This window comes from Larimichthys crocea, chromosome XIII, assembly GCF_000972845.2.
Source record: "Larimichthys crocea isolate SSNF chromosome XIII, L_crocea_2.0, whole genome shotgun sequence".
NCBI lineage: Eukaryota > Metazoa > Chordata > Actinopteri > Sciaenidae > Larimichthys > Larimichthys crocea.
The window spans coordinates 8879160-8893344 of NC_040023.1; the positions used below are offsets into that span (position 1 = coordinate 8879160).

At 39.7% G+C, this 14185-nt stretch overlaps 1 protein-coding gene across 2 annotated transcripts in view; it reads right to left on the bottom strand.

Moving 5' to 3' along the window:
• grin2da (glutamate receptor, ionotropic, N-methyl D-aspartate 2D, a) overlaps nucleotides 1–14185 on the bottom strand; it is a 133412-nt gene that overhangs the window by 61401 nt on the left and 57826 nt on the right. For both annotated transcript variants that reach the window (XM_019254897.2, XM_027287172.1), the window contains 2 exons: nucleotides 4936–5141; nucleotides 2183–2351 (listed from right to left, as the gene is read on the bottom strand). In XM_019254897.2, coding sequence (XP_019110442.1) covers nucleotides 2183–2351; nucleotides 4936–5141 — 375 coding nt within the window. The remainder of the gene's footprint in view (nucleotides 1–2182; nucleotides 2352–4935; nucleotides 5142–14185) is intronic.

Consider the following 14185-nt stretch of genomic DNA (forward strand, 5'->3'; position numbering starts at 1 on the left):
CCGGCAACATGGATTCTTATGTGATCTGTGATCTTGCAGGTCCAACTGTCTTGCGAGGTTCGGGGTTACGGTGACTAAGGAGAAATTCAGGCTAGACTTCAAGAACTATGATTGGTCAGCTGGGACTTTTGTGATCTTGCAAAACTCATGGGGAATTAAAGACTGTAAACTAGATTATGAGGTTATTAATTATTACAAAAAGTTTGGTGTTTCAGGCACCAATGACCCATCATTTGATCCGGGAAGTCCAGTTAGAGTAACAGATCTGTGAATCTGAAGTCTTCTCATGTACCAAGTTTAACAATAGTACATAGTGTGTCTGCTATTTTCCTAACAATGACTTACTAACTCTAAACTAAACCTAAAGCCAAGTCTATCCATCCATTTTCTTCCGACAGCAAGTTAAGCAGCCGTTTCTCTCCCCAGCAGTGTTTTTTCAGTGCCAGATGAGATATGTAATCCCGTGGGCCAGTTCTGGGTCTACGCCCCTTTGGTCTCCTCCCAGTTGGACATGACCTGAAAAACCTCCAGAGAAAAGTGGCCTGGAGGCATCCCTAATCAGATGGTTAAACCAACTCAGCTGGCTCCTATTGGCACAAATGAACAGCAGCAGAGCCGAAGCGCCCATCGAGGAAATCCATTTTGGCTGCTTGTAGCTGCAATCTTGGTGTTTTGGTCACTACCTAAAGCTCACAGATGACCATAGCTGAGAGTTGGAATGCTGATAAACTGGTAAATGGCGAGCTTTGACTTCCAGCTCAGCTCACTCTTTGCCAAACTACATCTGACACCTTTCAAGAAGGTCCACCACATGACTTTCCAAAAATGCCACCACTCTTCAGGTCCAAAACTGAAACTGGTCCTCGCAAAGATCGAACCACAAGACCACGCAGACACACACACTGTGATAATTTGTCCAACCCCATGTTAAACCAACTTCATTAATCCAACCACCAGAGGGGGATTGGCATCACGGAAACAGCACAGTATCTGCCAACACACACAGAAACATGCAGACATCCACACAGTCGCAGTCTGTTGTGTTGTCCTCTCTCTCTCTCTCTCTCAGTTTTTCCAGCACTAATCTTCCTGACAGCCTCCCTCCATATTTTCGCTCTTCTTCTTCGATTCGGGGTCCAATCCTCTCTCGCTGGGTCGCGTTTTAAAGGATTTGAGGGAGGATAAAAAGAATTTCACGGGAGACCTCGAATCAAACCCCCCCCCCCCCCCCTTTTTTTGTAAACACAACAAAAGGAGAGTGAGTGAGGAAAAACGACGATGTTACTGTACAGAAAAAAGACACAGCGACGGTATCTCACTGAAAACACGCGTCATGGTGTGTTTGTGGTCTAAACTTCAGAATAGACTCCCAGAGGAAAAGCAGTTTGCAAGCTGTGTCAAGTCCCAACTGAACACACAGTTTTGTCAAACGGCATGTAATCTCTCACCCATGTTTCTGTCACTGTGACTTTTTATTTGTTTGCTGTGAGTATTGCTTATTAATGTTTCATGACTGCCAATTGTATGTGTTTAGCCTTTAAAGGAATAGCTTCAAATGTTGGGAAATTTTCATATTGCTACTCAAAAAAGCAATGCATTGCTTTCTTTATTTACTTACTATAGAAACACAACTCATTGCCGCACACTTTGCGTTACTCTGCAACATCACCTGATGCATTGTCACGTAATATGAAGGAGCCAAACGCTCAAACAAACTAACTCAAGTTGCTGGCTCACTAATCTCTTCATCCAGAATCATCTTTCTTTGAGTTAAAGAAAGATGGGCTAACTGGACTTGTATCTGTGGTAGATCCATGAAGATCTTTCTTAGGCTTCCTCAGAAATTGAAGAACTGTGTTTTTACAGTGTTGCAGCTTATTTGAAGTGTTTATCACTAAAGCAGTGTCATTCCTCAGGAGGAGGTGTCCGTTAACAAGTTTTTTAGACAACCAGTTCCTCTTCGAACTCAATACAAGGCCACCCAGGCTGAGGAACCTCTTCATGGACACACTAGACAATGTCACTGCTGTGCTGAGTTTCCTAGTCGATAAACTGTTCAGGGTCTCCATCCTTGCTCGGAAATGGAAACAACACAACCTGGACCTTTTTTAATTCACCTGAATCAGAGGGTTCACCAACAAGCCCATTTTCCACAAATACAATACAATATTAAGATCCTCACCTCTCCGACCATGCCGTTCCACTCCCCATCAATGTTCTTCCCGTGCCTCCCATTGGTCACCAAGTAAAGGTCATAGGTGAAACCAACAATTTTTGCCAGTCGCTTGAGGACGTCGATGCAGAACCCTTTGCAACAGTGCTTCATTGGCCCGGTGCCATCCACCACCAAACTGAGGAGACGATGTGAGAAAAGACAGTTAGGTGAGCGAGTGAACAAGCCTTTTTTATAAGATTTTAAGATGTTTTCTCAAGGACGCTATAACCTGAATGTGCTGCTTGACTGAGAGTGTGCTGCTAGGGGAGCGAGAAAACAAAAGAGACGAGTACCTAAGAGACACAGGGAGAACGTAAACCAGGAAGACAAGGAAGGTATGACTTATTGGCGAGGGACTGTGAGCAGATCGATAGTGACAGTTTGGGTTGTTGTGTTTGGAGAAGCAATGCTTGACAGGTCCGCGAGCTCAGGAGGAAATGTGCTACATTATTAAAACTCCATTTTGCCCTCATGGATCGCATCTAAATTAGAAAAAATTCTGCAAAGGCCTCTGAATGCCTCTTTCCTATGAGGTTTAATCTAGTGAACACTTCACTGTGTTGAGCAGGTCACACACGGGAATCCAAGTACATTTAGATTACTATCAGTCAAGTGGCTGCGGTGCCCTCCATCAGCTGTACATACCAAGTGTGATGGTCCTAACTCTGTTACGTAGCAACACAACCTGTGCATCTGGCAAGTAGTTTTTTTACTACAAGCCAACAGTGAGCATTATCAAACCTACGATAGTGGGACATATTCATATAGTTATACAAATATCTTCCTGCAAATTAAGTCTGGTCTTTAATTAGAATAAATTCAAATGTATTTTTGGCTCTTCCACCATTCACAAAAGGTCAATCCCCCATGATGTACAGTAACACGACGACTTCTTAAAATGTAAATGACTTGCAAGCAGTTAAGTTGTAGTTAAAGTAGAGACATTATGTCACACTATGTTCAACACAGAAGAGATGACAGCAGGCAATTAACTGAACTGACACCACGTTTAAGTGATTAATAGACTTTGGTCAGGTTTAGAGCCACTTAAGAGTAGATATACAGTCCACTACATTCACCAGCTAGCTTTGAATTGATGTCTGTGAACTCAGTCACTTTGACATAATAGCAGGAAACTTATTGAGATTAAATATGATGATATATATGATGTTGTCCCCATCAAAAGTGGGAAATATTGATGATATTAAATGGCAGTAAAACTTGCTTGTCTGTGCCCCAGTAATTTATGCGTGTATTCGTTTTAAGAATTGAACAAATAAATCATGTCCTTGGTGGTGACAACAGGAGAAAATAAGCAAGAACACATCTCATCCACTGCAATGCAGCAACATAAGCAGAAATTAACTGCAAATCAATTAAAAGGCAAGCATGTGAAATATATTGGATGTAAAAAAAAAAAAAAAGAAAGACAAACACATTAGGAAAAAAGTGGGCTGATTAAGAAGTGAGCAAACTTCTGTCTCAGCCAATAAAACTGATGGAGGATGAACTCGTTATCTTCACATTGGCCAGGTCATGTGCTGGCAGGAAAGAAGCTTATCTGGGATAGACCAGGAGCTCAGAGCACACACACTCAGTCTCTCTTTTCTCCCCTGACATTCACCTCAAATGAACCCGAGACGAAAAACTGATTAGAAAGGATATGCTGCTGCATATTGTATAATATGCACATGATTTAAGAAAATACAAGTTATTATTAAAATAAGTAATAAATACGGATGTTAGTGTTTCTTTATTTTGGTAAGTCGGTGGATGCTGCAGGGGTCTCTTGCACCATGATTACAAATCTATTGATTTTTAATCAAAGTTATGACTATATGAATTCCTTGTGTGGTTTAAAGTTTCTATCATAGTTTTAATGAACAGCTGTAACAAAACCATGACCCGTTTTTAATGTCATGCTTTTAGGTGGTACTGTATGACTTTTACCGTATCTATACCTGCTGTGAGGAAAGTTAATTTCCTCCTTGGGATAATTAAGTTATTTGTAATACTTTAATCTATTGATCACACAAGTCTTTCTTAAAGCCTACCCCCGTCATTGTACCCAGCAGCTGGAGAGGGGTAAAGATTTACTGTCTTGTTCATGGATGGTTTGGCCAGACATTTCAATTTCACAAGGGATCAGAGCCTGGAAACGTCTGGTTTCAGTATGGTCTCCTTTTAAACACTTTTTAAAACTTCTTTTCTACTTTCCACTAAGGTTTATAGGCTGATAAGGATTTAGTGGAGACATCACTAGGAGACATCAAGGTTAGAAATCGCCTGTTATATACTAAACCAACTCCTGTCCTGTGTAACCCTCTCTCATTCCATTCTTGAAAAGAAAAAAGCAATAATCTATATCATTATGTTTCCACTAAATTACAGATCATATTGCATTGGTGGGTTAAAAAAAAAACATTGTACACCACCACTATGGTGATGAATGAAGCGTGCAGGTGACATTTTGCTTTAATAACTATATATGTTATTTTATTGGTTATATTTTTTGGCTGTTGTTAAGAGGCAAGAAGGTTAAAAACGATTGTTGCGTAACCTCTATTTTTCGTAGCACCAAAATAGCGATTATGTGAAAAGTTTTCTGTTGCTGAGAATGACCTTTTCTTTCAACATGTGTATCTGGGAGTGTAATTTTGATGTGCTTAACACAATGCAGCACAAAAAAAATACATGTTTCATATCCATATTACTGTTACCTGGTGTTGACGGGCATTCGACAGGGTACAGAGTCCCGGATGCATGAGCTGGTGCCCGGGTCAGCCGGTTCCACAATGACAAAGGGCCTCTCCTCCAAAGTAACTACGCGGAGATGCTGGGCATCATCCAGAGGCTTCAGGAAGGAGCCATAACGAGACCAGGGATGGTACCGCAGACGCAGGTGGCCATTCTCCCACCAGCCAACCTAGATGGGAGTGAACACACAAACACAGACGCTCAGGTCTTGGGCAAAAGTGGCTGAGAACTCCTTTCTAATACGCATCTCCAAAGCCACCCTGATAAAATTTACGATATATAAATGCGAGGTAGATATAATGTAATGTGAGCGTTCAGTTTCTGAGCGTTGAGTTCTGAGTGTTTTCATGCTGCGACATGGATTTTAGAGACAGAAACTAAAGACAAGACTGTTTCCAGTGTCACAGTGACCTACATGTGTTAACAAATCTGCTTACATCAACTGAGGGTGTTCCCGCTTGGATATTTAGCCACAACACAGTAAATATGTCAGGTATTCTGTCATTTTCTCGCTGTGGTATTTAGATGTTATTTGCATGCAAACAATTCTCCTGTGGATCTCCTTCATTGATGCCAGACGTGGCTGCTGGGATTTATGAAAAAAAACATGCAAAGCCTCACATATGCACAGGTTTTGTCACTTCTCGATAGACTTACCTAACTAACTAAACTAACTTAAACATTATTGCCATACATAACTATTTTCTCAGTTTTTACATAATTAGAATCTTTACTCAGGTCCTAAACCTAAAGCATAGTAAACCTTGAGGGAACCAGGACTGAGTCTCACAATCTATTAGTAAAATTCATAATTACGTTTGAGTTTGGAATTCTTAATAAGTTCTTCTTAATTACTAACTAGTGATTTACTGTACTCGAGTTGCACCATTAGAAGTTAATAACTTAAAATTAAAACGATTGCTATAAAATGTGCAGCGAAAAGAAATTAACTATACAGAACGTGACTGTAGCACTACCAAGTCCAAATGTGACGGAGCCAAGAGCCACATCAGTAAGAGTTAGGAAACCCCCTTTAATTAATTTGGCTTAAAATCTCTATGCACTGTGCAACAGCTTCTTGTCCCTAGATAGGAGGAGGGACGTCCCCATAATGTAATGTCAAAAACAATGTCCCCACAACATGACGAATACAAGTACTCACACACACAAAAGAACAGGTGCAAGCATAATACTTTACAGTGAGACAAACACAAGAACATGAAGAACATGTAATCCCACAAAGAGCTGAAAGACACAACCAAACACAAAAATACAAATAGATGCAGCGACACACCTCCGCATTGTTATTCTTTAACACGTGAACACAAAGAGCCACAGATACAAACGAGCGAGTGATGTAAATGGCAAATTTGCAGCACCTGGCACTTTGGATCAACCTCACTCATTGTATCTGTTATGCACGTCCTGTCTCTGTTTTTTTTAACCGTGTTTCTGCTTCGCTTTCACTCACTCTGCTGCATAAATCAACTAGAAGGACACTTCTACAGAACACGGACCTCCACCAAAGCCAATAGTCCAGATGATATGCAAATCTGCAAGCACAACCACTATATTTGTATTACAATTGACCTATCTTGCAATGTTAATGAAAGGGAATGTTAATGTATCCACCCTGTGATTCAGATCTGCTCCAATATTTAATGAGTTCTTCCTTGGCCCATGCTTCACCCTATCACCAAGTTTCCTGAAATCTGGCCAGTAGTTTTTCTTTCGGTCAAATAAACAATTGGCTCCGAACACGTTAACCTCATTGGCGGAGGTAACAACGGCCAGAACCAACACTTCATTATGGAACGACATGATAATTTGCTCTTCTATGCTTATTTGTCCTTCAGTTCACCCCTCTAACGTGTTTTGCATTAACTGAAGTAAATGCTTTCTGCTGCATGTTAAACACACAAAAAAATACATTTATATGCATGCAAACACACACACACACACACACACACACAGCCCAGACAGGGGCTGAATCCCTGGATTGCCAGCCCAGCAGAAGGCAGGGATAAAGTATGATTTGTTTTTTTTTTGGGTGGTTTTCAGTTACCATGGAGCTCAGACAGAAAATGAAACAAAATCGTGTGAGACTGAATGACAACAGCAACATTTAACCAAACTTAAAATAAAAAGTACAAACTGCAAAGATGATGAAATATGTATTTACTGCCTTGCCAAAACGTAAAAAAAAACAAAAAACAAGACGTTATTCTTTTATATTCACTGAAACCTGTTCAGTCCTGGAGAAATGGAGCTGAGTCACCATCAATTTAAGTATCTGTGTGTCTGTTTTTAGACCTTTCCATTGCAATCAATAGTCTCAGAGAACTCGATAGTGAAGGAATCAATACCTGTGCATTACTTTCAAAATCAATCCGCATGCTTTGACTTGAAGAACTTTTACTTTTGCTGTCATTGCTCCCAAAATGTTCTGTAGGATCAATAATCTGATCTGCTACCTCCCATGAATAATTTCACATTAATTATCCCAAAACATCCAAGAGCGGTTTTACAGAATCGTCAGTCTCTGAAGCCATTAGCTATCTTCTGACAGAGATTTAGCTGGGGGCAATGGATATTGTCTTGGGGCTTCCTGTCAATGGATATCCAGAACCAAGACTTCCTTTGCGGCCTGATTACCAACTTGATAGATGAGAATGACAAGAAAGACACATATCTTTATAAAATGATATTTGCACGTTACTGCAGATTAATTAAGTTAAATCATCATCAGACGATGGGTTCCAAACTGTATTTCAGCCAACAGGTTCTGCCTCTTTTGCTCTCCACAGACTGTTTACACGTGACTGGTCAATACTACTCAAACTACAAACAGAACCCAGAATGCTTTGATATTTCTGATATTTCTGTATATTTTTTCTTTCTTTTTCTATTCAGCCAAAGTGTTTGTGATTGTTCATTCGTAACGCAGGTCCTCTTGAATTTAATACAAACAAATTGCTACTGCTGCGAAGGTAAAACTCATCTGAACACCGGAGGACCTTTTCATACAAAGACCAAACACTCACACTGTGATAAGAATTACAATTTGTAAAAGAAAAAACTAGTATTTCCTAGAAATAGGCTGAATCAGTGTTACCACTGGCTTATTCTGGGAACAAAACACATTTATTAGTAACAAAATGTTGATGAATACTGATGGGTGTAATTTTTAATCAATGTAAGTAAGTCTGACACTGTTAGAGCCACCTTTTGTGTTGATTGCAAAGTATCAATTTTCACAGTATGATGCCGGCAAAATATTTTTTTTGATAATAGTTTATTTTACTTTTTTGTTTTCTTTTGGATTCCCTGTAATTTTTTAAATTCCTGTTAAAGGGCACGCCATCAATTATACCTTGGGGAGTTATGTGGAAACATTTTCATGTTGTCACCTGGCTCAAATATTGGCGAAAGCCCATATGACAGTGAGTCTAATGAAAGAGGCCATGAGTTTCATTATGGGAATTGTAGGATCAAGTGTTTTCATAGCCATTATGTTTCAAAATGAAACACTAATTTTCTGGAGTAGCCCTTTAAATAGATGACGATCATTGGTTGAAGTAGGACATGGAGAGACAGAGTGTACTTTATCGTAAAAGTAGGAGAACGAGACAGAACAATCTCTATCCAGAAGTTAAAATATGATGAAGTTTTGTTTCACTATTTGTTGAAAGTTAAAGTAATTAGACAATATAGGAAGTATTCACGACTGTGGCACAGCAATTGGGACAAATTCACATGCCCCATCATCTTTATAACGATGGTATTGTATATTTGGTTGATTCATGGAGCTAATTTTTTGCCTTGATTAACCTCGTAACCTTCAGTGTCAAGTATAAAGTTTTATTTTGCATTGTAAATTTTGTTCTCTAAATCATTATAGTTGTTTTTCTTTCTGTCTGGACAGTTTGTGTCCTTCTGTTCCTTAATGTTTATTTTAGTCACACTTGGACTGTCCCACCATCTGTTGCATCCTCACTTGATGTCACCCATCTGAAGAGGAGTTAACATTCTAACCAACACAGGTAATATTCGACCTTGTTGTTTCCCTGAATGCTAAAAAAGTTGCTGCACTCAACTCCAATATTGAAATGTCAAGGGGGAGAACAATCGGGAGTCGCAGCCCAGAAATCCTTTTAACAGAAAGCCGGCCCTCACCTGTCATAATTACTGCAGGACTGGCAGCCATTTTATGGACGGTGAGGCGTCAATGGGCGCGCATTCATCCATGCCCGCGCTGGATTCATTACTACTTTTAAGTGATTTCTGGCTCTATTTTCACTCTGCCGGTCCATTCTCTGTGAGTGCAGAAACAGCTGTAAATTGTAGTAAACAACTAAAGTACAAAATTGCCAAAATAGCTTTTAAACTCCAACTAGCTGCTGAAATAAAATGTCTCAGAAAGTATGACAAATAATGGTGTCAGCTGAAACGGAACAAATATATTTGATTGTCCATACCGTATTCAGAGTCTAATGTGAAGCCTCTATCTGACTTAAATAATAGGCTAGTTACTATATTGTATTTTTAATACTTCATAAATAAAACACGAGTTCAATGAGCCCTGAATATGGACGCGGAGAGGCATGGGCAGGTTAAAATCCAAGGCCACACCTTCCTAGAGATTATAAATCATACTAAAGAGATTTAGATATAGACAAATTAACATGTTCCCATATCGCGGGAACAACTTTGCTCATTTAATATCAATTTAAAAACCCCGCCTACGCTGCAGCTTTAATAATGTGACACGATGAAAAGATAAGCTGCTAAATTTAATATATGTCTTAGGCAATCTCTGCTTATTATGCGAGTGATCATTGATCATTGTAACCATTATCACGCTTTCTCATCAATCTTCCATTGGAAATATTGATCTGTACCGAATCAAAGCTGCTGATCACATCCACCGCCAAGAGGAGGGCTGAAAACATCTGCATGCATCCGCATGCAAAGGTGTCTAACTCGCTCTTCCATCTGAAACTCTAATTGATCGGGAGTTCATGTCGAGAAGTCAAGCCTGCCTCGCTCGTGATGCACCTGCTGAATTATTGTAATCGATCTAGCACCGCCGCTATGTGCACAGACACCGTGTGCTGCAGGGCACCAAAACAATGTAACAAATGATCATCTATCATAATTATCATAAGGAGGAATTACATCTCCCTGTGGTTTGCACCATTTTACATTTCACAATCTGTTTGTAGTTTAGACTCCGGGTAGAGATGTATCTCAGTGGAACACCACAAATATTTCATCCTGCAGCCTATTAGTAGGCACAAATGTACTGGTACTGATCTGATCTTGTCCCTCTCTTATTGCTGCAGTAGCCAAACAGTAGTTGGGTCACATAAAAGAGTGCAGTACTGCAGCAGCTTCCGCTCTATTAAAACCATTTATCTCTGTTGTTGCTGAATGCAATTGCACATGTGGTTTCTGTTTCATTCATAGTGGTAGGATTGAGAATACAATTGGTCTTTTTACAAAATGTCTATAGGTTTGTATGCATTTTCAATGGATGTGTCATGGACTTTGGTTTGATAAAGGAATTTAAGATTAAGTTGCAGCTTATAAATCTTGTTTTTATTTCCTGTATGAATGTTAATATAAAGGTTTGCAAATCTCTGAGTGTGTGTGTGCATGTGTTTGTTTTGCTTTGCCTATAGTCGGTTCTATAGTGCAATATACTGCTGTCTGATATTGTAAAGCCCTGAATTGGTTTACAGCTCTATCAACCTGCTCTTGAAGATGTATTCTGTGTTGTGAGGTTGTAAAAGTCCTACTGCGCCTTTAAACTGAAGTGAAATGGCGTTCGGCTTTGTGTGCTTTAGGATTCCAGCTCAGCTGTCACACATTGATTAAAAAGTTACGGCGGCTTTATTATCTCATTCGCCCATTGATCCGCTATTATACCTCCTCTGTTTATGCCTCGGCTCAAAGAACAAACAAATGTAAGACAGCTTGCTGTATCGTTGCATCACACCAAGACCAAGCTTCATAAACCTCACAGATGTCATACATGAGATGTTCAAAGGCATGGAAGAAAGAAGGCTAAGCCAGAAAGACGTGAAAGAATCACACTGAAGTGCATTTACATGTAATAACAATTCAACAACAATATCATTTGATGCAGAAAAAAGGGCCTACAATATTTAGAACAACTTTGCTTGAGAGTGTTTAAGAAGCTACTTATGTGAAGTCCAAATCTGGGGAAGAAGAAAGAAGAAATTATTCAGTAGATGTTACGATGAGGCAGTCTGCCTCCTTGTTCCTGTTGTCTTCCCAGTGTATTTCCTTTCCTTGTGTGTCTTGTTTGTCTCTCTCTGTTGTTAGTTACTTTGAATCAGACGTTTCTATATGGTCGGTAGTTCTCCCAGATCCTCATGGAAATAGGAAGACAGACTACAAAATAAAGTAAAGAATAGACAAAATATTCACCTTTCTGTAAATTTTCTGATTCTGCCAATAAATAAAGGCTCGGATCTTCCTGAGCTGCAGCCGACGCTCGTTCAGCCGCCCTAAGGTTGCTGCGCTCGGCAAATATACTCCATGATTCAGTTCAGGAGAGGTTAATTCAGCAAATATACTCCTGGGAAAAGGAGATGTTCAGACAAATGAGGTTGGAGCAAAACACTGGACAGTTAGGGTCAAGTGCTGGTCTCTGGAGGGAGATGTATCGACACTGTTTGTCCTTTGCTTGGCCGTTTTGCTTCAGATCAAAGCGCTCAAACAGCATTCACTTCAAGAGAGCCCGGGCCAAGGCCTTTGTACATTAAATACATCCATGCACGTCCTTGTCCTTGCCTGGAAATTACATGTGTTCGCACTGTAGTACATTTTAACACAACGTCTAGTGGTGTAGCTGCTGATTGCAACCCCCTCCCATCATCCTCTCCTTCCAAGCGTTAAGGAGACCCGAATTTCTGGTACAAGTTCACCTACTTCACAAGGTGCTTGGCAAAGGAACAACTGCATTCTTTGACCGGCTTCATCATCTGACTCCTTCGCTTTTATTAGAGCTTCTTCACTGAAATTTGCTTTCTGTTGCATCTAAAAACAGTATTAGGAGGGGTCAGAATAAACCACACAACAAAAACAATGAGCTGAAAGACACTAAATGTCTCTATGTATGAACTAGCCCAACAAGCATAGTTTAAAACCAATAATTTCCAAAGAGGAATTATAAACTCTTATTCTAAATATTGCCAAACTCTAAAGGGGGATTTAGCTGTTTGGAACATGACATGAGTATCCTAATGATTTCCCCCTCACTCAGCTGAACATCAGATAAAATAGAGCAGCACAGGAGTCATCCTTTGAGAGCAGCAGGGTACAGTAAAGTGAACCCTTATCTGTCAGTTTTTCTTCCCGCTACAGACTTCTTCCACTATCTTTTCCAAACCTATGAAGTGCAAGACAGTAACCCAACTCCTCTGTCAATATCTCAGCAGAAAACAGTACTATGATTCCCACACATGTACACTTTGCTGCCTCTCACACTGTATAACTCTCTGCTGTTCTGTAAGGTTAACTACTGACAGAAGAAATAACGGCAGGGTGTGTTGAACTTATAAACCAAGGACAGGCAGAGTGAGGTACAGACGACTTAAAAATCGGAATAAGGTAGCTGACAATCTCCAAAAATAAATGTCTGCTGTTCAGCAATCAAATGAAAACAGGCCGCCTACAGTATTTGTCAGGTATTAAACTGACAAACAGACAAAAGTACTGGCAGTAACTTTAATATTTCCTCTTATGTCAATCTCTGAAATGTATCTTCTGCAAAACAAGATTGGGGTCAACTTCGGATCATAGCATGCATCATGTATACAACTCTTCAAACCTCGCTCAAACTCCACCATTCAGGAGAACGTTTTTTCAGATGCAAATTGCCAACAGTGACTATAGAAAGTCCAGAAGGAGAATCATTATGTGCGCAACGACAAGTTAATGTGTTTTCATCATGAATGTTGACAACTGAAAAGATGGATTTAGAGGGCGAGTCAGATCAAAGATCCGCCATGTGACACTGAGAAGGATTGAAAATGGTGACAAAAGAGGCAAAATGAGCTCAAGGCTGCTGAGCGAAAGACGCTGTGAAGTCATGAACGATTTCTTACTGGTTCCTTCTGATTCGTTTCTTCACGATATTAGTTCAGTTTAAAACACTGCAACTTGTGAGAAAAAGCTTAATGTATTTAGCTTCTTAGGTTTTAAATGAAAGTGTTTCTGATTGTTCTTCTTATTCCAAAACAATTTGCTTTAAAAGGTTACATATAAAATATTTAGAACAAAAAACAACCATTTGGAAAGACTAATAAACTAACTAGTTTTGTTTAGTTTTATTTTGTGCTGTCCACTTTGAAAGAAGTTACGATGCTTGCAAGCATACTGATATATAACATATATATATAACAAAGGTTTCTGGTTAAACAAAAGGTCGAATTCCAAAATGTTGTCAAACTCCTAGAACAAGAATTTGAGCCTTTCGGTGGCAAAAAAGTTTCCTAAAACTTTTAGGATACAAGGATTATGTTGCGGTCATTGCAGCCCTTTTTGCAAATATTTTCTCACCTAACGCAGGGGAATTAAAAGCTTGATTTCAGAAATACCACAACTGGTGATTGTTTGAACAGTGCAAATACTAACAAAGACGGTTTTGGTGAGTCTTGTTTTGTTTCTGTCCAGTTTGGAGTGTATTTGCCAGTTATCTGCTTTGTAAAATTGCTGCTTTTTTCAGATGTAGCGCCCATTGTTTTTGTCTGAGATGCTGGACCTCTAGTGTGACATGGAAAGTGAACTTTGCACATAACCTGTAATGTATTTATCTAGAAAACCCACCTTTTTCTTTCAAAAGATTTTATGAAACTCTGTGTCATGGTTTTGTCACCATAAGATCATTAGTGAGGTCCAACACAGGTGTTGGCTAACAAGGCCGGGCTCACAGTTGGTCTTCCAGGTGATTTCAAAGGTGTTGGATGGGACTGAGGTCAGGGCTCTGTGTAGTCTTCTCAAGAACAATTTCTTTGTGAACCTGGATTTGTGCATGAGGGTGTCGCCATGTTGAAACAGGAAAGCATCTTCACCGCACCGTACCTCTACTCAAACTATCCCAAACCATGAAAACTGGACTAAACATTAATCCTTCTCCTACAGAGCCAATACTAACTGCCAACTGTATAACTGCCTAAATAC